Source organism: Alosa pseudoharengus, unplaced genomic scaffold (assembly GCF_046254945.1).
Source record: "Alosa pseudoharengus isolate Yale_2024_CS ecotype anadromous, Long Island Sound unplaced genomic scaffold, YU_APseudo_1.1 YU_APseudo_1.1_scf_19, whole genome shotgun sequence".
In the NCBI taxonomy this organism is placed as follows: Eukaryota; Metazoa; Chordata; class Actinopteri; order Clupeiformes; family Clupeidae; genus Alosa; species Alosa pseudoharengus.
In genome coordinates this window covers 6,044,347-6,068,654 of record NW_027468657.1, presented here as the reverse complement: position 1 = coordinate 6,068,654, position 24,308 = coordinate 6,044,347, and the positions used below count along the sequence as shown (strand labels likewise).

At 40.0% G+C, this 24,308-nt stretch overlaps 1 protein-coding gene across 2 annotated transcripts in view; it reads left to right on the top strand.

The window, feature by feature from the left end:
* LOC143132185 (uncharacterized) overlaps positions 1–24,308 on the top strand; it is a 223,345-nt gene that overhangs the window by 140,794 nt on the left and 58,243 nt on the right. The window contains exons 34-43 of one of the 2 annotated variants that reach the window (XM_076291544.1): positions 4,519–4,615; positions 4,779–4,974; positions 16,119–17,931; positions 19,097–19,270; positions 20,393–20,575; positions 21,624–21,794; positions 22,056–22,229; positions 22,469–22,642; positions 22,768–22,941; positions 23,051–23,224. In XM_076291544.1, coding sequence (XP_076147659.1) covers positions 4,519–4,615; positions 4,779–4,974; positions 16,119–17,931; positions 19,097–19,270; positions 20,393–20,575; positions 21,624–21,794; positions 22,056–22,229; positions 22,469–22,642; positions 22,768–22,941; positions 23,051–23,224 — 3,330 coding nt within the window. Of the gene's footprint in view, positions 1–4,518; positions 4,616–4,778; positions 4,975–16,118; positions 17,936–19,096; positions 19,271–20,392; positions 20,576–21,623; positions 21,795–22,055; positions 22,230–22,468; positions 22,643–22,767; positions 22,942–23,050; positions 23,225–24,308 lie in introns of those variants that run through there. The other variant, XM_076291545.1, reaches the window with a different exon arrangement.

Below are 24,308 nucleotides of genomic sequence, written 5' to 3'. Positions count from 1 at the left end.
AAACTTCTACATCCATTGGCCCATGGGGAGATCACATGCCAGTTGCCTCTCCTTTCAGTGCTAAGACTCTGTTGATGACTTTGTCCAGGCCTCAGGCCCCTCCTCCTCCTGGACAATAGGCAGCATTTCCAATTCAAAAGGGAAAGCACTGCTCATTGCAAAATGCAGAATGCAGAACCTTTAAAGGTAAACAGGGCTATAACTTGACTAAAACCGTGCAAAACTGGAGGTACACTTGTTATCTGAGCAGTCTGTATGTCCTCATTTTGCGAATGCGAGGACGATATGAGCCTGTTGCATTTCGTTAGATGTCCGAATCACGCATAATGTTTGAAAACCACTGGCTCGTAATCACAATAATTTAACACACGACAGTTGGATACTTCATCATGTTCCCATACCTACATTTTGGTGAGTAGCATAGAGATTGTTAAAAACAATAAAGTATGGCTCTCCGTTTGGGACATCGAAAACTTATTTTTTTTAAGGGTAGGGGTAGACTACCGTCGGAGATGCTGACTTGCAAAGGCCTCGGGATAACACGTTATCTCCACTATCATCAGTCAATGCATTTTTTTTGGGGAATGAAAGAAAAAGTTTGAGAACCACTGGCTTAACAAGTTACCTGCAGTCCAGAACACACAGAATATTGCAACAGAAAGTTTCTTTTATAATCAACTACTTTATAAAAGTGAAAAAAAAATATTCCATCAGAAGTAAAATAAAATACTGTTACTGTAGTAACTGTACCACATTATCCCAAGCTTCAAAGAGCTCCCCACGTCTGTGACAGGCAGACGTGACACCGCTAAATTCTCAGCTTGTTTATACCCCACACTGAACGCGTAAGACTAAGGCCCATCACTGTGGGGTGCGGTAGCCTACTCTCTGGGATTTAAGTCAAGCAATATAGGCCTAACCATACAAATGTGCGGCCTGCTCACTCATTGTTTCAAAATGAGTAATTTCGGCTTTGTCTGAACTGGCCATTGTAGGCTAGGTAAAAATAAACAAGTAGGCCTATCCCCCATCCAATGATATCGGCAAATGTTTGCTTTCCAAAGTAAGAATTTCACTTCACCATGCACCTTCAACAATGAATAGCTCATTACACTTATGTTACTGTTAAACGTAGGCCTAACTAGTACCATTACAACCATTATTCTGTGTCCTAAAAACTGGTATATTTTATGGCATTGTGTCATGTAAGGTCGTTGCAAAATCTAGAGAAATGTGTGAGGTGGTCAGCGGGGGACAATTGAGACACACATTGGATTGTGTTATTACTTGAACATTCCACACTATCCACCTCAAATGCAGGCTTGCCCAAAATAAAGGCCTGTGGTTTGCGCAGCCTACAGTAAGTAGGTTAAATAACAGACCCGCCACAATGTGTGGTATGATTTTTTGCGAGCAAGATGTTTTTGGTGCCCTACGCGCACTGCATGTTCTTAAATAACAATGATCATCAGTAATATTCTACCATTATTTTGTGTAAATGGGCTATGCATCTTACCACTAGGAGTAGGCTACTCCTAAATAGCAATAAAATATTTTAGCTAGGAGTTTCTCTTATTAAGTTATTCACAAAGCCTTTCAGACCTACTCTTAGTAAGGAAAAATGACAACTCCTAAACTAAGAGCAAAGATTCTGGAGCGGAGCGCTCTAGAATCTTTGACTAAGAGTGAGTGAGTCTTCGTTGCTATGGATGACGTTATTACTCATGCACAAGCTTGACTGAGGTGACCACCTTGATTGGCTGATGATTGTAACACGGGAATGATTCCAAACACCTCCCCTACGATGATGAGTGACAGGTGACAGATCTGAGAATGCGTACGCTACACAAGGACGGAAGATGATGAATAACTAAATAAAAAGGCCTAGCCTAAATGAATGAAGAGTAAGGGAAAACAAATAGCCTAGTAGCCTAATGAAACATATGGATTGATGTAGTATCTTTGTAACATTATTAAATTAATCTGTTATTATGCCTATGCCTACGTTTGCAAAAGAGAACATTTTAATTTGATTCACAATAATGTTACATTTAATTTACATGTTGACAATGAGTAGCCTAGTTTTGGTTGTTGTTGGTGGCGTTATTGCATGTTATTTATGCCTACAATGCAAAATTGCTTCCTCACGATTGGAAGCTCCTGTAGCCGCATAGGATTTCAAAACATGGCGAAATGCCACAAAAACCGGTTTGTGAATAGATCTGTGAGTTAGGAGTCCTCTCGACTCCTTTTAAGCTGTCACAGAGGTGGGAAGATTTTTTGGGGGCAGGGCCGGATTAACTGGGCACAAATGTCTGATGGCCCCCCCTGCCCCCCAGCCAACGTGAATCGGGTGGTCAGTTAATAGGCCTATATCGTGAAGATTTTTCTTTCCATCTAAGGCACGAGCGCATCTATGAGGCCAAGCCTCACCAAGTAGCCCGTTTGTTTACAACTAACATTACATTTAATTAAACTGTTTATAGGCTAAGACAAATAGTTTTCAACATTTTGAATATTATTGTCGCGTGAATTAGGAAATGTTCTCAAAGAAGTCTTATGGCTGAAAGCTGCTTGGAATTCCCCCCCTGTCAAGCAATATAACCACACAAACACAACACAGACCCCGCTTCTCTCGCGTCAGTCACTGACAGGCTAGCCTAGAATAAATGCATGGGGAAAAACACTTCTCCATGACAAAGACATCGTAAAACACTGAAAGTTAATATTTTGTCACTAGCAACATACATCTGTCCTTTGTCAAATGCAGTTGCATGTATAACTCTGAACAAAACCGTTCAAGAGTTATTTAAGGAGAAGTCAAACGTGTGTTTTGTTTCAGTCGTCCCTCCTGGCTGGGACAAATGAAACAGCATGGGGGACGAATGAAACATACAGCTTAAATTATGTAAACTTCCCACGACTTCAATATTTGACAACATATCATGAATGGTACTTCAAGTATGTGTTATTTCAGATAGGGGACCGTTTGGTATTTATGGAATGGACCACCGGAGGAAAATAGGGGAGGGTCATGTCTTTTTATTCTTTGTTGAGGGGAGGGTCACCCAACTCTTTTTAGTGTAGGAGGGGGGGTCACCCAAATTTTGAAATCATGAAAACAGCAACATTTCAAAGTGGCCTAGGTGGATATTTTTCCATGTAGCTCTCAGTCTCAGTCTTCACACTTCGGGCACCCCTCTCTGCACACCACGTTTACCCCTCATTTCCTTCTTTCTTGCAGATTAGCAAGATAAAGGCCTCGCGCTGCGGCTTTCGTAGAGACTCAATGGAGACTGAGGGACATAGGCACTAGCAAAGGTTCTAGAGGGAATGTGATTTCTGGCGCCATATTACGTTCTCTTTTGTTCCATAGCTTTCAACATTGAACATTGAAAATAAGGGAGATGCCCCGGGTGTCTCACCCAAAATACAGGAAAATGTCAACATCGTCCCCATTAACGTCGGAAGGGTTGTAGCAACAAAGTAGCCTACTTTATTCACGCCTAACAGCCTATATTACAGTAATTTGGTCAACTTTACACAGCCCTAAAAAAGCTACATTTACCTTTAGCTTACTTTTAGTATACCGTGTAACGTTAAACAGCGTGCATGCTTAACATTAGTAAAACATACTTGTGCTTCATTCATCCACATCCAGCTCCTAACGTTTTGACAAGCATATCTACCAATTGACCTTGTTCCTGCCCAATCTCTAGCTTTGCTGTCTCCATCATTTCTGTTTTTGCTGTTTGCAAAAATATATAGTATTTATTTGTAAACAGCAACAAATGCAATTTGTTAATCCCTGTCATTCTCTCTCCTGCGCAAACAAAAATGTGTTACGTTCCAAGTAGCCTAGTGCGTAATTCTGCTTAATAAAGTTGAACAAATACATTTGCTTATTTCACAGAAAAATATAAATAGCCAGTTTAGGGTCTACAGTGCAAAGTTGGTAAGTTATGGTAGGCCAACTTGGAGTTGGAGTAGCCTGATGGTAGGCAGGTGCGCACGTAGACATACGGCCGAACATGCAATCTAGGTAATTTAGCTCTATACACATAGGCTTCAGTAACTATTTGGTGCTGCTGTCAGTTGAGCATTGTATAGTTTAAATGTAGTCTATTGATACTTTGAATTCAAGCAGAAATTCTTCTTTAATAATTGCTTGTATAGCCTACTTGAATATGGAGATCATGTGTTCCATGGCTACCTCTGATCAGTCAGAGTGATAGCCAATGAGGCCTGCATCACTTTCAGTGCTCCAAGACAGTTGAAAATATATGCATATTTAAGGGTGATGCAAAGATTTTGTATTTAATTAGGTGTGCCCGACCGATTTGAGGGCCGCTTGGGCCAAATATGCCAGGGCTGATTTTTGGTCCCAGTCCGCCCCTGCTGACAGCCCTAAGAAAAACTTTGCAATATTGTATCTGACTCTAGCAGTTGTGTTCCTTCAATATTTTTATTTGGCACCACACAATATAAAGTAAAATGTTACTGTTTACTAATTTTCAGAAAACCTTTGAATGAACATTGTGGATGTAGCTCTGAAGGAATGAAAAAAAGGGATCTGAAGAAGACGGTTCATGAAGATTTATTCCTCACATTCACTGTAAGACTAAAGCTGTTTTATGTCATATGAGCATATTTTTGAGCATATGTTGTAGCTAAATATGAACGTTTCCTCTTAGCTATTGTGATTATCTATACCAATATAAATTACACAACTCCTGTTCATTCATTTGCTTTTTTTCTCTCCCTGTTTTTTGTTAAAGGAACTGAAGACAAAAGTCATACATTTTTTGGACAATGAGTGGAAAAGGTTCAAGACACTTCTTAAAAAAGAAAAGATAAAATACTACAACATGGGATTAGATGGAAACTACAGTGCCAGAGAGGCGGCTCTTAGCATCACATTGCATTTCCTAAAGAAGATGAACCGGAACGACCTTGCAGATACTCTGGAAAATGGTAAGTAATGTATCATTACGTAGTGAGAAATGGGGCCAGAAATTACATTTCTTTAGCCTGAATAACTTGATAAGTAAGTGTTTTACACAGGATTAGATGTTTTACATAGGATTAGATGTTATAATCCCTTGTGCCAAAATCCAAGCTAAAAACACATTCAGAAGCCCCTACCCAAATTAACTTCAACAAAAGGCACGCTAACCACCAATCTGCCAACTAATGGTCACAAACACAAGACAAATAGCCCATCTTACAGCAGTATAGTATGCAGCATGTCATTGGGGTTATCAATGCCCACGACACCTCATGAAGGCTTAACAGTAAAACCAGCGTCCTGGAGACACTCCCCTCCATGCTGCCACCATATTACCATGGTCTAGGCTGGTTAGATTGGTTCGTCCCGTTGATGCGGACTGAACCATAACCATAAAAACCCTAGCCAACCACCATCAACCTAGGCACCGTCCGTCACAAACACAAAACAAATGAGCCAGTTAGCTTACCTTAGCTTACGCCCCATATTGCCACCATATTAACACACTTAAATATCCAAATACTCTGTCCCGTTGATGTGGACTGAACCATAACCCTAAATACCCTAACCAACCACTATCGACCTAAGCACGGTCCGTCACAAACACAAAACAAATGAGCCAGTAAGCTTAACTTAGCTTGTGCCCCAGGAAGGGTAACTTCTCCTTACCCACAACCATTCGCTTGCTCGTTCTGCTGCCAAGGACATGTTACTAACCACCTGCCTTAGACTTCGTCCACAAATGCCCAATTCAGACAGAAAGCCAACAGCAGATCTGGCCACAAACCCTCGTGCGCCGATTTCAATAGGACTTAATCGTGCACTCCAACCTCGCTTGGCTGCCTCCTCTGCTACTTCAGTGTATTTTGCTTATATTATGTATATTGCTTAGACTATCAAATATTGGCTGTTAATGAATTAATGAATTTAGGGGCAGCCGTGGCCTACTGGTTAGCGCTTTGGACTTGTTACCGGAGGGTTGCCAGTTCGAACCCCGAATCAGTAGGCAGGGCTGAAGTGCCCTTGAGCAAGGTACTAACCCCTCACTGCTCCCCGAGCGCCACTGTTGTTGCAGGCAGCTCACTGCCGGGATTAGTGTGTGCTTCACCTCACTGTGTGTTCTGAGTGTGTTTCACTAATTCACGGATTGGGATAAATGCAGAGACCAAATTTCCCTCACGGGATCAAAAGAGTATATATACACTGCTCAAAAAAATTAAAGGAACACTTTGAAAACACATCAAATCTCAATGGGAAAAAACTCATGCTCGATATCTATATCTGGATATGCACTGGGTAATGTGTACTGGGTAAAGCCACATTATTTTTTGGTAATGAAAATGATCAACCTACAGAGGGCTGAATTCAAAGACCCCCACAAAAATCAATGAAAAAATTGAAAAAATGATGCGACAAGCTAGTCCATTTTGCCTAAATTTCATTGCAGCAACTCAAAATGGTACTCAGTAGTTCGTATGGACCCCACATGCTTGACAATGAGACGGCGGATGGTGTCCTGGGGGTCTGCTCCCAGATGTGGACACGGCCATCATTGAGCTCCTTGACAGTCTGTGGTGCAACCTGCCGGTGTTGGATGGACCAAAGCACAATGTCCAAGAGGTGTTCTACTGGATTTAAGTCAGGGGAGTGTGGGGGACAGTCAATGCTATCAATTTCCTCCAGGAACTGCCTGCACACTCTCGCCACATGTGGCCGGCCATTGTTGTGCACCAGGGGGAGCTCAGGGGCCTTTGCATTAGTACAGGGTCAGACAATGGGTCTGAAGATTCATCCCGATACCTTAGAGCAGTGAGGGTGCCGTTGTCTTGCCCATAGAGGTCTGTGCGTCCCTCCAAGGGTATGCTTCCCCAGACCATCACTGACCCACCACCAAATCAGTCATGCTGAATGATGTTGCAGGCAGCATAACATTCTCCACAACATGTCCAGACCCTTTCACATCTGTCACATGTGCTCAGGGTGAACCTGCTCTCATCTGTGAAAAGCACAGGCCGCCAATTTTGTATTCTATGGCAAATGGCAATTGAGCTCCACAGTGCTGGGCAGTGAGCACAGATCCCTCCAGAGGCTATCGGGCCCTCAGGCCATCCTCATGAAGTCTGTTTCTGACAGTGTGGTCAGAGATATTCACACCAGCGGCCTGCTGGAGGTCATTTTGTAGGGCTCTGGCAGGGCTCCTACTGTTCCTCCTTGCACAAAGGAGCTGGTTCTGCTGCTGGGTAAAGGATATTCTACCACACTGCCCAGCTCTCTTAGAGCAACTGCCTGTCTCCAGGAATCTCCTTTTGAGACTGCGCTGGGAGACAGAGAGGTCCTGGCAATGGAACGTATTGGTGTGCCATTCTGGAGGAGTTGGACTACCTGTGCAACCTTTGTAGGCTCCAGGTACTGGCTTATGATACCAGTAGTGACACTGACGCTAGCCAAATACGAAACTTGTGAAAAATCACTCAAGATGGATAAAGATGGAAAAATTATCAGTTGCCACCACCTGTAAAACCATTCCTGTTTTGGGGGTCGTCTCATTGTTGCCCCTCTAGTGCACCTGTTGTTAACTTTGATGACACCAAAGCACCTGCGTGAAGCTGGCCCCCCATGTTACTCAAAAATGATTAAAAACACTGCTATTCGTTTGTGCTATGTTTGTGTCGGTTTGTGCCGTAAAAATTATCGTTTGTGCTGTTAAGGGTTTTAAGTAATTCAACTTTACATTTTCTGGCCAGTGACGTCACTCAGCCCTCCCATACTTGTCCAAATTTCCCCAAAATAGTCTCAATCGTTTGTGCTACGTTTGTGCTCATTTGTGGCGTTAAAAGAAACATTTGTGCTACTATGTTTTTTAAGATATTCCACGTTATTTGTTACACGTGTGACGTCACTCAGCCCCCCATCAATGTCCAAATCTTCCCAAAATGATCTCAATCGTTTGTGCTGATTTGTGCCGTTAAAAGAAACATTTGTGCTACTATGTTTTCTAAGTTATTATGTTTTATTTATTACTCGCGTGACGTCACGGTTTGGCTTTTGACGGTTTGGTTTGGCTACTATAAAACCCTTGGCAGCAAAAACAGCCACGTAAATAGTAGCCCATATTCTTTTCTTTTCTCGGTTAAGATCAGCACGATATAGCTTTGTAAACAACACAAATGTTTCTTTTTTCCTTTTGTTTCTATTTTTTAACAGCACAATCAGCACAAACGATTAGGACTACGATTGGACATTGATGAAGGGGGGGGGGTGCTGCTGGGTGATGTCTAGCATAAGCTACAACTTTTACCTTTAGTTTTAGTACTTCTGCATAGTACACACACTTTCTTTAAATGGCACGCACGTAGCCAAAGCCATCACAACTATTTTGAGGAGATTTGGACACTGATAAGGGGCTGAATGACGTCACACCTGTAACAAAGCGTGTTAACTTAAAAAACAAAAGCTGCACAAATGTTATTTTTTAACGGCACAAATCAGCACAAACATAGCACAAACGACTGAGACCATTTTGGTGAGTTTTGGACATTGATGGGGGGCTGGTGACATCACGCGAGTAATAAATAAACCATAATAACTTAGAAAACATAGTAGCACAAATGTTTCTTTTAACTGCACAAATCAGCACAAACCTAGCACAAACGATTGAGATCATTTTGGGAAGATTTGTAGCCTGGCTAACGTCATACCCTCATCTCAAATGAGACGGGGTCTGGAAACTAGGCATTCATTTTCTCGTATTTGAAACATGGTTTACGAATGCCCAGAGCCGTTTATTGGGCGCTACGAATGTCTATCAAATGCGTCTGTATGTAGCTCATAACGGCTTCGGTGTGTCGTCATCGTCTTGCTGCACCCTCCCCGCTCTGTGATTGGTCCCCTATCTCAGGCGAAAATTTGCTCCATGGTGTCCAGGCTGCCTTGCAGCGCGAATTAAATCGCGCGCGCAAGGCAGCATGGGAAAACCCAGGCTAGAAGATTTGGACATTGATGGGGGGCTGAGTGACGTCACACGTGTAACAAATAACGTGGAATATCTTAAAAAACATAGTAGCACAAATGTTTCTTTTAACGGCACAAATGAGCACAAACGTAGCACAAACGATTGAGACTATTTTGGGGAAATTTGGACAAGTATGGGGGGCTGAGTGACGTCACTGGCCAGAAAATGTAAAGTTTAATTACTTAAAACCCTTAACAGCAGTTATCCGAAGTCGTCTTCTTATTATTATAGTGCAAGAAAATGCACTGTTCTGTTATCCGAAGTCTTCTTCTTCTTTTTCTTCTTCTTCCCACCAAATTTCTGCGTCTAATTCAGCTTCAACCGTTTAACGTAGAAACTTCGTTCAAACTTTGTAACGTAGGTCTTGAAAAGGACACTTGAGGAATGTATTTTTCACTTTTGTAAACTTTATACTTTTTGAGATATTAACAAAAAACAAGCTTATTTTTCCCCATAGACTTTGCATTAGCACTATGACATCACAATGGACTAATTAACTTGATTTGCACCTGCATCCACTTCCAGCTGCTCAACTAGGACCCATCAAAGGGCCAGTTAAACTTTTGCACCTGTATCAACTGCTTTCTGCTTAACTAGGCCAACTCTCTGTGTCTCTCCATTCTACAAGGATATAAGGCACATTCCATCCAACTTTCTATCCATTCATCCTCTTCAAACCATTCACTCATCCACCCATTAAACTATCCATCAACATCCATTAAACAATCTGCCTATCAACATCCATTCAACTTTCTGTCTATCAACATCCATTACACTATCTACATTCAACTTTTAAACTATATACTCTGTCTCAGGCTTTAAGCATACAATCTGGCTCTCTTAAGACTACTATTTCCTCCTTCCCACAACTGTTTCAAAATAAATGTCCTCACTACAATAATTCACTATTAAATAATTTAACTATTTAAACTACTCAACTGTTTAACTGTTCAGCCATTTCAACTGTCAGTTGTTATCAACTATGACTCCTGCCAACTGTTTCCAAATAAAAGTTTGTTTGGCATTTTATGTTAATATACAGTATGTTTATATTTTCATGCACTGGTAATTTCCTCGAAATTACATTTTCTAGTTCTTCTTCTTCCCACCAAATTTCTGCGTCTAATTCAGCTTCAACCATTTAACGTAGAGACTTCATTCAAACTTTGTAACGTAGGTCTTGAAAAGGACACTTGAGGAATGTATTTTTGGTTTTTGTAAACTTTATACTTTTTGAGATATTAACAAAAAACTAGAAATGTGATGCCAGAGGAATTACAATAGTGGATGGAAAGCTGCTGGCTTAATGTTGGTGGGGAGATTACTGAAAAAAAACATTGAATCGCTTAATCTTTGAGTTCATACAAACCCTTTTGTGTCTATGTGTCTTTGTGTGTCTTGGCCTCAAGGTGGGTTTGACCTTTACATTTGACTTCATCATTGAGTCCATACAAATGTTCACCAAATTTGAAGCATGCAGCCTACGTCAAGCCGTTCTGAAGTTGTGGCACAAGCACGAAAGCTGGCCTTTGGAAAATGTAGTTCAGAGAAAGCCTAATTGTATGTAATGCAGTAGGCTACCTGCAAAACGGGGCTTTCAGTTGGTGTTGATGACTGCTCATTCTGCACCCAGATAACAATTAGTCATTGAATCTTTGTTAAATCAACATTAGGCTACTTTGTCAACGTTAAAATAATTGAATCAATGTCGCACTGCAACATTGATTCTACATCACTTTTGCACCCTTCATTAACCCTTAGAACCCGATTGACGCAAAGTGCGTCAAAAAACACACCCTTTCTTCTCTGTTACATTGCTCCGGAACGGTTCATCGCAGCGAGATGAAACCTGTATTGCACGACAGAGCAGAAGTGGGGCTTTCCAACGAGACACTACACACTTGTCTGTACGATCAAGTATGAAAATTAAAAAAAATCATGAAATTAAATCAAATTGCATCATATTTACAGTCTATACTTCTCTGCGTTCACCTGCACACACATTACTCTAGTTTGAATTACTCACGAACCCGTGATCGCATCGATATGGCAAGCATATCAGATGAAAGAGGAGGCACAGGGCTATCCATTGGTACCATGTTTATCGACCCTTCTGGCTTATAAAACCAGACGAAGTGACTGCAAAATAATAATGTCATGTACACAAACCAACGCTGCACACTCATTACTCTCGTTTGAATTACTCGCGGACCCGTGATCGCATAGATATGCCACGCATGTCAGATGAAAGAGGAGACTCGGAGCTATCATTTGATACATCCTTCTGGGTTATAAAACAGAGAAGTGACAGCAAAATAATAACTTCATATAGCTGGACTTACCCCACGTTTTTGTCTGTTCTTGTGGCAAAGCATGTTTATAATCCAATGCTATCATGTGTTTCTCTATGGCAAAGCATGTTCATATTCCGGTTTTGAGATCCTAGCAAATTCCTGCATGGCATCCAATTCAAGGCTCACATTGCATCCCAATTTGTTCAACAAATAAACAGCTTTTTTGCCTTTACTTTGTTCATGGCAATGCAGTAAAAAGTTGAGAATTATTATGACTGCATACACACAGGCACACAGGCTAACACGCAACCTCGGGTCAAGTCAGGTCAGATCAGTTCGTGTCACAGATATGGAGCGCAGAAAGGTCATTTTTCATCATTAAATAAAAAATGTCATTTATTTCCGTAAATCACACAGCAAATATTTCTGTAAATTGCTCAGCCCCAGAGTATCCCTCCAACATGGCAATTATATTGCCCGATTCAGGACAGTCTGCCCTACACACACATGAAATGCATGTAGAGCTGTGAGCTTGCTGTGGTGAGATGCATGTCGAAATATAAGAATTTTTATAATACACTTTTTATATTTTAATTCTTTAAAAATCAAAATAAAATCAATGCTAGTATTAATACATGAAATGATGGCAGATCTGAATAGCCTAGACTCTCCTGAAAAAAAAACAATATATAATATATGTGTGTGGCACTTACAATGACCAGAATAAATCCTTATGAATAAAGGTAGTGAAAATGCCCTAAAAACAGCTTAGGGTTCTAAGGGTTAATATTGAAGCAACGTTGAAATTCTAACTACAGATCAACGGGATTTCAATGGTATTACCACTAAAATGAATATTCAAACAATGTTGAAAGTACAACCAAACTAAAGATCAACGTGATTTCAATGGTATCTCAATTGATATTAAACCTCAGCAAAACAATATTAGCCTAATCTGGCAAAACATTGGGAAATTCATATCCTGCTTTATCTACAGCCAGGATAAATTTGGCTAGGCCTAGGTATGTCTGGTTTAGGCTACACAAGCTTGCATAAATAACCATTGACAACTTGTTATCAGTTAAGCAAGTGCATTTATTCACTCTTCATCTAGAAACTCACGTGTACTGTGCTTTCCTGCCATCCATTCAGTATAGGCTCCATAGCAGTTGCAGTCAGCCTGATCCTCCAGTAACTTAGCAGAGTGGAGCGGCACCTAACAGAAATAGAAGGGGGGAAAAAGAGACAGTTGTTAGATAAATATGTTCAACTGAACAACAAACTAACAGCTAAGCCTTCAATCAAGTCATTTTACGCCTCAACCTACCACTCATATAAACGTAGTTCAAAACGAAGGCTAAGTTTCAGCCAGTGACTGTTTGCCATAGAAGGCCATTTCTCTCGTCAGGCCAGCTATCGCTAGGCAAGGCGGCTGACAATTTGAGTGTGACAGTGAAGCTACACCAGGCGCGTAACTGAAGCGTTCCGTTCTCGATGCGTAAAATCCATTTTAGATTAATGGCCTATTTTTTTTTTCGTCTGATGTAGTTACTTCCATTGATTATAGTGGAAGCTAATTGTTGCAACGGTGACGGTGCCTGTTGTAGCCCATACCTGAAGGCTTAGCACCACCACTGCACACAACCGCGAACCTAGAAACATTCCCGAGGCCTAGCTAACATAACTTACCTACTGAATCCTCGGTTATTGCTTAATCAAGTTATGAACTTACTCAACGTAATACCAATATTATCAAACTAACTGGAGTTAAACATAACGTCCTCTCTAGACGTAGCAGCTACGAGTGTGTTGCTAATTGATGGCAGCTGACGCCAGCTTGCTTGCTTACTTGTCTAGCCGACCCCACCCACCCCACACACAAACTGTTCACCCTCCTACCATCTGGCAAGCGCTACAGCAGTATGCGTTGCAAGACTACCAGCAACAGCTTTTTCCCACAAGCCATCAGACTGCTCAACTCACTCATGAAAACCAAATTATAAATTTGCTGTGTAATGTACTGTGTAATGTACTGTTGCATGGTTTGATTGACAATACAGTTGACTTGACATAGATACTCCATTCGAATAGAAAACTGGGTGTTATTTTCCTAACATTGGGTGTGGTAGGAAAATGTCCGTTTCGTCGTAGTTTGTTGGACGAAGCAGACACCAAGAACGTAAACTGTCTTGAAGAGAATTGAGCAGTGTGGTTCAAAAGTGATTAATTACAGGATGTGTAGGCTAGTTTAGGGAGCGCCTGATTGTATGCAGGTGGACCCGCCCCTGATTACTTTAAGACCCTTCTAAATGAGCCCCCATTTTGATGTCATACAGAGAAAAATATGTTTTTTAACATTTTTAATCCCCTATTTCTCAAAAAGTATAAACTTTAGAAAAATCTGAAATGATAACTCTCTTGTCCAACTCCAGACCTACAGAAGGGTTATTTCAACATGTCTGTACGTTACAGTTTTTTCTGAATGCTTAAACACAACTGTGATTCTTATAGCACAATTCCTAAAACTATTAATACTTATAGCAAAACCACTCACTGAGTTCGCAAAACTAAAAGCACAAACACTGCTTTGCACACAGTTTGCAATTTTGTAAACACACACTTTTCACAACTGTAGGCACAATTCACTGCACAGCACTCTTTTTGCGGAACTGTAAACACAACTCATGCTTTACACTCAATTTCCAAATGATTAACACACTCCTAGCAAATCTATACACATGTATGGCTATTTTTTTCACTATTTTGTCAACTCTCTGGCACACTTTCTCATGTGAAAACTGTTTTAGATAATTAGTTCACTTTGCAATCAGCCTAAGCATTATAAATAAGCCACAGGTAATGTACAATGGGTACAATAGAGGGAGCAGGAAGAGTGAGAAAAGTAAGAATTAGAGGAGGCTGAAGAATAGGACGTGGAGGTGAAGAAGTAGGAGGAAGAAGAGGATGCGGAGGTGAAGAAGTGAGAGGGAGAGAATGACAAGGACATGGAGGTAAAGTTAGAGGAAGAGGACAAGAAGGAGCAAGAGGAGGATGGGGAAGGGGAAGAGGAAGGGTAAGAAGAGTAAGAAATAGCCCTTTATAGGCAAAAAAATCAGTCTATATGTGGGGATATTGTCATGTCAGGCCTGGATACGGCAGAATATATTTTCCCCGGTGCCTTGGACTAGGACATTGCATGTGATGTAGACAAAATTTTGAGAGAGACGACCCGATGTAGACTGATTTGTTTTGTCTCAGTGAAATTGCTATTTTGTGTTTTGACTTGGAAAAACACACTTGTGTTTGTTTTGATGTGTGTACTGTAAATAAACACTAATACTTGAAGTTTGGATCCCTGTATGTTTACAGAACTATGACAAAAGTATGACCTCAAACTGACATTGTCTACCTTGTGCGCAGAGAAAGCAAAAGCCAGATGTGTTTTTTATTCATACCATCAGTGTGTTGTTGGCACATTGTGTGCTTACTATTGTGATGGCTTGTGTTTACTGTTAGATACGAAAACACCTTTTTTACGAAGGTGTGAAGAGTTAAGCAAGGTGTGTTAGCTTTTGCAAGATAACTACAATGTTTTGCTGATTGGGTGAGCGGTTTTGCCATTTGTGTGTAGAGTTTTGCAAAAAAAAGCCATAGTTACAAAAAATGTGCTTAAGCAATCAGAAAAAACTGTAAGTGGTTAGAGCTGCATTCATTTTTTGCAAAGGGAAAAATAAATGGTTATAATAAAAGCCAGGAGATTTCAAGATAGTGGATTCCATCCACTATAACAAGCTTATTTTTCCCCATAGACTTTGCATTAGCATTGTGACATCATAAAGGGCTATTAATGACTTAGAATGCAATCAATGGCACCTGTGCTCTCTCACTGACTGCAGCAACTTCAATGGAACCTCTTCTCTGTGTCTCTCTCCATTGAACTGGATAGCTCACTTTTCTCTTCCCCACTTTCTTTCACTTCTTTTTCTTCATTTCATCCATTAAACTATCTGTCTATCAGCATCCATTAAACTATCTACCTATACACGTCCATTCATTCACTATTAAATAATTTAACTATTTAAACTACTCAACTATTTCACTGTTCAGCCATTCCAACTGTTAGTTATCATCAACTATGTCATGACTCCCGCCAACTGTTTTCTCTGCCCACAACTCTTTCAAAACTGTTTGAAAATAAAACCCCTCACTACAATAATTTACTACTAAATAATTTAACTACTTAAAGGTGCCATGTGTAATGTCCGCCAAAAAATCAATTCATACTCCACATTCCATAAAAGATGGGGCAGTATACCTCCAGAAAGTAAGTTGGTCTACCCTAGAGTAACAACCGAGACACGTGTATTGCAGTTTTGCTGGTGGTTATGTTGCCAACATACCGCCTCCCATGGCCGAAACTGGTATTATGACACCTGTCGGGCTGTGGCTAGTAATTTAGCATGCTAATTCAGGTTGATATCTCTGCAGCACTATACCTTATCCTTTTTTTAATGACACCATCGCCCTTATTTCTTCTCATTCTTTTGATGCGTGTAGCTCATTTTTTGGATATTTTTACCTCAATTCTTACACATGGCACCTTTAAACTATCCAACTATCATCAACTATATAACTCCCGCCAACTGTTTCCTCTGCCCACAACTGTTTCCAAATAAAAGTTTGTTTTGCATTTTATGTTATATGTTTAGCATTTTCATGCACTGTTAATTCCTCGGAATTACATTTTCTAGTTGATGTGCTGCAGTACTCCACGTGACATATACGCTTTTAACATATTCTTTAGGTCCAATTGAGATGTGTCAGCAAGAGCTTAAGTCAAATCTGAAGAAGAAATATGAATGTGTATTTGAAGGAATATCAAAGCAAGGGGAATCCAAACTCCTAGAGAAGATTTTCACAGACCTCTACATTACAGAGGGTGGAAGTGGCTCAGTCAACAAAGAGCATGAAGTGAGGCAAATTGAGAGAAAATCTGGGAGTTCAGAAACACAGGAGAAACCGATTGAGTGCAACAATATCTTTCAATCATTACCTGAACAAGATAGACCCATCCGAACTGTTCTTACAAAGGGAGTTGCTGGCATTGGAAAATCTATCTCAGTGCAGAAGTTCATTCTGGACTGGTTAAAAGGAAATGCAAATCAAGACATCGATTTGATTTTTCCGCTTCCTTTCCGGGAGCTGAACTTGAAGGACAAAAGGTGCAGTTTTATGGACATTCTTCATCAATTTTTCCCAGAGACAAAGGGATTAATGTTTACTAAAAATAAGGCGTACAAAGTCCTGTTTGTGTTTGATGGCCTGGATGAATGTCGACATCCTCTTGCGTTCAAGAAAAATGAGATTTGGTCTGACCTAACCACACCAACCTCAGTGGATGTTCTTCTGACAAACCTCATTAAGGGAAATCTGTTTCCTTCTGCTCTCATATGGATCACTTCCAGACCAGCAGCAGCCGGTTGCATCCCTCCTGACTGTATTGACCAGGTGGCTGAGATACGTGGGTTTAATGATGAACAGAAAGAAGAGTACTTCAGGAAAAGAATCAATGATGAGATACTGGCTGGCAAAGTCATCAAACACATGAAAGAATCAAGAAGCCTCTATATCATGTGTCACATCCCTGTCTTCTGTTGGATCTCAGCCACTGTTCTTGAAAGAAAATTGGAAGAAAGGAAGGAACCCTCAGATGCTCAAGAGGAAACAGAGAGTAGTGACAAAGAGCAAACCCTGAAGACACTGACTCAAATGTATTCTCACTTCCTGATCTTTCAGTCCAGACGATCGACTGAGAAGTACGGAGAGAAGTGTAGTTGCGACACCGAATGGGATGAAAAAGGCATGCTGACTCTGGGAAAACTGGCTTTTCAGAACTTGCTGAAAAACAATCTGATCTTCCTTGAGACCGACCTCAAACAGTGTGGAATCAGTGTGGATGATGCATCTGTGTACTCAGGAGTGTGCACACAGATCTTTAAACAGGACTCTGGGATTTTTCTTGGCACTGCATTCTGCTTTGTACATCTGAGCATTCAAGAGTTTTTTGCTGCTTTATACACATTCATGTCTTTCAACAAACAACAAAAAAATGTTTTTGTTGACCAGGACACATCAGAGGAGAAGGAAAGCTGCACAGTCACTGAATTGCTCAAGAGTGCAGTGGACAAGGCTTTGGAAGATGACAGTGGGCATTTCGACCTTTTTCTTCGCTTCCTTCTGGGTCTCTCACTGGAATCCAATCAGGATCTCTTAAAGGGTTTACTGACACAGACTAGAAACAACTCACTGGACAAAGGGGAAATAGTCAAATACATCAAAGAGAAGTTACAAGAGAGTCCTTCTGCAGAGAGATCCATAAACTTGTTCTACTGTCTAAATGAACTAAATGATAAATCTCTGGTGAAAGAGATCCAAGATCACCTGAACTGTGGAAGTCTCTCTAGTGCCAAACTCTCACCTGCTCAGTGGTCAGCTCTTGTCTTTGTGTTGATGACATCAGAGGAGCAGATGGAAGAGTTTGACCTGAAAAAGTACATCAGGTCAGATGAATGTCTCAGGAGACTCCTGCCAGTGGTCAAAACAGCCACCAAAGCTTTGTAAGTACAATCTGTTGTCCACACACCTGAGTATTACAGTGTGCTGTAGTAATGGTCACTCAAACACTGGAGTGTATATGATAAATAAAAATATGTGAAACATGGAGCACAAAATCAGTTACAAAGCTACATACTGTATGCAATAATATAGAGTTCAATACAACCAACAGACAAATCATTCCTTTATTTGTGACCCTGCGAGGCGAAACCAGTCGTTTTGCGCACGGTGCTATTTTGAGAAAATCCACAATAAACAAACATAAACAAAAGTACAGGTTAAAATGTCGAATTTCACGTTTTCGCATAATTTGACAGTATACAGTCTAAACTTTCATATTGTGAACACATTTCACGGATAAACATACATTTTCACTGTTCAACACATTAGCAGTCATTTCCTTTGTCCACGCCGCTATAAGGTTTTACGGTAGGGTACGGTAGAGCTAATTTACTCATTAGGCTACTCATTACTCGTTACTCAATGTGTCAGCTCTATATCGTTCTTGACAGATGTAACCGAATATGAATGTGAAAGCCTTGCCTTTCAGGGCACGAACGGTCAAAAGCACTAACTTTTAAAAATATCCTGGCGTCATTTTAGGGACCAGGAGAAGTTTTCCATTGAAGTAGGCTAGGCTATAGCCTACACAATCTGTGTACACAGAACTTCCTCTCCCCTTACTTCCCCCGAAATACATTAAGTATATTCTATAGTGACACCTTATGACCGTCCTAGGGGGCAGAAAAAGACTCATTGCACGGTTGAAACTATGGTTTAAAAACTGCATAGTCAGTCATCCGTTTCAAAGTCACGTTACTGTAAGGCTAATCATAGCTGTGCCCTCACACTATCGCACGTGACCATTTACTTAAAAATGTGATTTTCTCCTCTTCTGGCGTATCGTGACAGGAGAACCATGCCAACTCTGGATGCGGTTACCTTAGCGATACTTTTTGCAATACCCTCGATATACATATCGTTGGAAAGCTTAGTTTATGGTGTACATTATACGTTCGTGTGAGTACAATAACTTAATTTTGTAAATTTTACCAAAACGACTGGTTTCGCCTTGCAGGGTCACATTTCTGCAGGTCTCATATCAGACATGACAAAAGACAGTGTGTGAATTAATCATAACTATGTCAAATGTTATTTTAATTTTAGGCTGGACGAGTGTAATCTAACACAGGCAAGTTGCACAGCTCTTGCCACAATCCTCAACTCAAGCTCCTGCAATCTGAAAGAGCTGAACTTGAGCAAGAACAAAATACAAGATTTTGGAGTGCAGGATCTTGCTAAACAACTGGAAAATCCACAATGTAAACTGGAGACACTGAGGTAAAATGTGCCACATTGTCACCTTCCACATCAACCAACAACAAAGTCATGTTATGATCATTTTTATATAAAACAATATATACAAGCTATGACTGACTAATCAGGATGGGGAGGAGTTGTGATATTTGTAGGTATATCTGTAATCATACAAATATAAATGAGCAATAAGAACAACCAGAACAAGCCAGCAGCAGACAAATAATCAAGCAAAAGTATATTTTGTATAAATACAGCAAATGAACACAATGTGTAAAATACAGTAAAGTATGCAGTACAATAATGTGGTATTGTAAGCAGTACAATAATGTGGACAAAATAAAGGGGGGGGGGGGGGGGCTTGGGGTCGGGACAGGTATTCATTTGGCAAGTTCAGAACACACATTTGACTGAGTAATGGCTTAAATGGACCGCCATAATCAGGACAGCAATTGTGGTTGGTCCAGGTGGATCAGCTGAGTGTCAGCTGATAAGTTAGGCAGTAGGCAGACTACCATGACCTGCCTGAACAAATGTTATGCTTAATGACATACAGAGGATCAAAATGTGGAAATTAAGTTGTACAACAAACTGAAAAAGTCGGCTTTTTTTTAAACGGAACCGCTTGTTTCCTTTGCATGCTATAAAGCATGACTAATGTCTATAGTGGCAACCGGGTGATAAGCAGGATAACGGCCTTTGAGGTGTCCTGTTATACGGAATGAATGGACTCCCCTCCGCTTTGCCTCCCCCTCGTCCATTAATTCCGTATAACAGGATACCTCGAAGACCATTATCCCTTACTTGTCCCACCCCCAAGTAATTAGGATTGGTTCAATATATTTATGTGATCACAAAGGACAGAAGTTTGATTTGCATACTGAGGCTGTGATCGATCGACTGTAGATCCAAATCCTTGGAAATCCTCGGCCATGACATTGGCCATGACATTGACTGCTTCTTTCACTCCTATGTCTTGTAAAATATAGCAACTTGATTTTCAGTGAAGGGGGTCTTTAGGCCTTAACACAGAGCACTTCTCACACTGTACAGGTGTGTGTAAAGGTACAGGTAAATTTCTGAGTTATGGGATCATTTAAATATCATTTCATTGTGTGGAATTATACATTAATATTCTTTCTCTAGACTTTCAGACTGTAGTGTAACAGGAGAAGGATATGCTGCTCTGGCTATAGCTCTGAAATCAAACCCCTCACACCTGGTAGAGCTGGACCTGAGAGGAAACGACCCTGGAGACTCTGGGGTGAAGCTGATCACTGACTTCTTTAATTTAATTAATGATCCAAACTGTAAACTTCAGACCCTGAGGTGAGATATTATGGTTAATATAAATGATAAACTACATGAATAATTTACAAGTTGTACCTTCTGTGTTGAAAGAATGTGAATTTCAGATTTAAAAATACTAAAAAGCACCATCAGTACGAGTTTTTTAGTGAAAGCTATGTATGAGGCATTTATCTATTTACGATTGATAAACTCTGAGGTGAATTTTATATTATACATACTCTATAAGTGACAAGTGAGAATGACAGGCAAAGCATAGTGGCCTCTCTTTATGTTATATTTTCTTCATCCAATGGTGGGTTAAATGAAAGACTTGATGAGGTGAATTTAACAATTGTTAACTCGCAAAGTTGCGTTCCCCCAGCTCTTTGTGAAACTAAAATTATTCCACTGTGCGATTGTAAATTCACCTAGGCCTAATCATTTTATGTTGTCTTGGTAAGTTATTACTTGTTCACCAGTTGTTTAAGTTAAGTTGTTTAAGCATATTTTCAATATGTCGCTGATGGTTAAAGTTTTCATCAATAGATGTATTTCTTACCAAAATAAATCTTTAATAATAATGGATTGAAAAGAGGTAATAATACCAGACATGATTGAATAGAGGCCACATATAAGAAAATGGACAACATATCCACATCAGTCCCTATCAACACAAGTGTTTTTCATAGGTCAGCATTATTAGGCTCTAAAACAGATTGTCAACATTACAGAGCTACTATAAAAGATTCAGTTTGCAATTTCAGGAACACATTGGATCACATTTAGATAGATATTCGACATTAAAGATGGGTCACTGTCCAAAATGTGTCTTGCGAGTCTGTTTTTGGCTGCATGCATGAAGGCCAATGTGAGAAAAAAAAATTCTAGGTGCTACTCAAAAAAAATACATTGGTTAGATTGTTTCTTTATTTTAGGAAAGAAATTTAATAGAACATATAATTACTTAAATGACTAAACATGAGAACTGATAGTGTACAATTGGCCTGATATCCCTTCTGAATATGTGATAAGACTGTCAGCAGACTGTCATTTACTGATTACATTATCATATTCTTTCTTTTTACAGGTTGTTGAGTGATGCTGCAGAGGAAGCCTGTGCTTATCTGACTTCAGTTGTAGGTACAAACCCCTTACTGCTGACAAAGCTGGATCTTAGTGGGAAGAAAACAGGAGACTCAGGAGTGCAGCAGTTCTCTGCTCTACTGGAGGATTCACACTGCAAACTGGGAAAGATAATGTATGGAATCTGATTTATTTCAACAGTAGCTTCCCTCAATAAAGAACAGACGGCAGTCATTATGTAACAGAAATGTTTATTTTCTAAGCTCAGCAGTATATTAATATATTTCATCTTGTGTTGTAACAATTCATGTAGCTCCCCTCAGATGTTTAGAAACTAGAAGTTTGCGTACACTCAGTGTTGTGAATATTGAAGCAAATAAATAATTTTATTTTATAAATTGATATAAAAACATAATTTTATGAACTCTTCGTACAGGCTTAATAACAGCAAGATAACAGAAATAGGCTGTTCTACTCTGACCTCAGCTCTCTTATCAAACACCTCACACCTGATAGAGCTGAATCTGAGTGGGAATAAACTAGGAGACTCAGGTGTGAAGCACATTTCTGCACTACTTCAGAATCCACACTGTAAACTACAGAAACTGGAGTAAGTTGCGGGATAATAAGAAGACCATCACCCTCATTACTACAATTCAGATTTACGTAACTCTTAATATGTATCAGGAAAAGGAGACTGAATTGCGAACTGATATCCACACTGTTCAGCTGATATAATATTTTACATATACATGTATTTATTTAGCAGATATATCTGATAATCTCACACTTTTTAATAGTCACAGATTTCTATCATTTAGTTTTCAAGTCTTCATCTTTTTCCTCTAGACTGTCAGACTGCAATATAAAAGAGGAAGGATATGCTGCTCTGGCTTCAGCTATTACATCCCCTCCCTCCCAGCTGATAGAGCTGAACCTGAGAGGGAATGACCCCGGACATTCAGGAGTGAAACTGCTCATAGATTTAGTGCAGGATCCTACCTGTAAACTGAAGAGTCTGAGGTGATAATAAATAATGAACATGTAAAGCACAGTGGTGGTTTTACAGGAAAAAGTATATGAAGTATATAAACATGTGTGTTTATATCATAATATTATTTATATTTACACACTCTTTCTGTCTGTAGGTTGTTGAAGAGTGATGCTGCAGAGAAAGCCTGTACATATCTGACTTCAGTTGTAGGTACAAACCCCTTACTCCTGACAGAGCTGGATCTGAGTGAGAAGAAGCCAGGAGACTCAGGAGTGAAGCAGTTCTCTGCTCTACTGGGGGATTCACACTGCACATTTACAGAACTTAAGTTGGTTTCTTTTCTTTAATAACCAAAAGAATTAAATCAATATTTTCTCAATACTTTCCATACTTTTACTTGTATACCTCCCCCCCGGTCTCTCTCTCTCTCCCTACAGGCTTAATAACAGCAGCATAACAGCAGAAGGCTGTGTTCATCTGACTAAAGCTCTCACATCAAACCCCTCACACCTGAAACAGCTGGATCTGAGTGGGAATGAAATAGGAGACTCAGGAGTGAAGCACATTTCTGATCTACTGAAGAATCCAAGCTGTGATTTACAGATACTGATGTACGTATTTTTTCTATAATGATGAAGAAATTATCATCACAAAACATCATCACTAAAGTTTGAACATTGATTGTGGTGCATTTTGAGCACCATCAGCTTGGAAAGTTGGAAAATGACTGGCCTACCGAAAAGACATGCAGTGCTTCAACCGTCAACCGTAACATAACATAACATAGCCTATGCAATTAATTCAAGTCGTTATATTGTAGCTTATTTGTGGAGGTTTACCACAATAACAGACACCACTCTTTAGCTTGGCCAAAAACTAAAATGTATGATTTGAAATTTCAAAGACTGCACTTTCAACACCTAAAGCAGACATCCACAGACTAGACATTAGGCTAGGCTGCAAATAGTTAATAGCAGCCTCTTCACATTCTTCCTTATTTTAGATTTAATATGCCCAAGAGTGCATTAGGCTACCATTTAAATGGACATTTTCAGCGCTCTGAGTCCTGTGAAAATAAACGCTCAGTGCCGAGGGCTTTTTTCCACCGAGGGCGCGGACCACTGAACTTCATAGGATTTGTATAGCAAATAGCTGTCGTTGGTGCAAAAAAACGTGATTGGTGGACACAGCAAAGGCCCTAAAGGCGCATTATTGTTTGTTCTGTCGTCTTCGCCTATTGCGCAAAAGCCTTTATTTGTATTCATTTCACATAACTTCATTCATTTTTTACAACATAGCGACAACACAATATTGACAAGCACAAGTTTATGCGGATTTCACTTTCACAAAAAATAAACTACAAATATAACCGCAAGCGGTAATTATTGGGATCTAAGCAAAATTGCAAGATGTGTCCTTGAGCACGTTTATAATCATCATCGAGGAAATGGGACAAAGTATAAGCACGCAAATTTCTATATGTCTATGTTAATCAGGTCAAGAGAGAGCTTCTCTGTGTCATTATGAAGAAACCTATGAAGTTTCATGAGGATTGGCCATTTACAATTGACAACTGAAATTTGGCAGATTACGAAATATGATGAAATGACGCCAGGTGTAAGTGTGCCAAATTTCACTTTTTTATGTTGAACGGTTCATGACACATTGACATGTGGCGGCTGTAGCGCCCTGTAT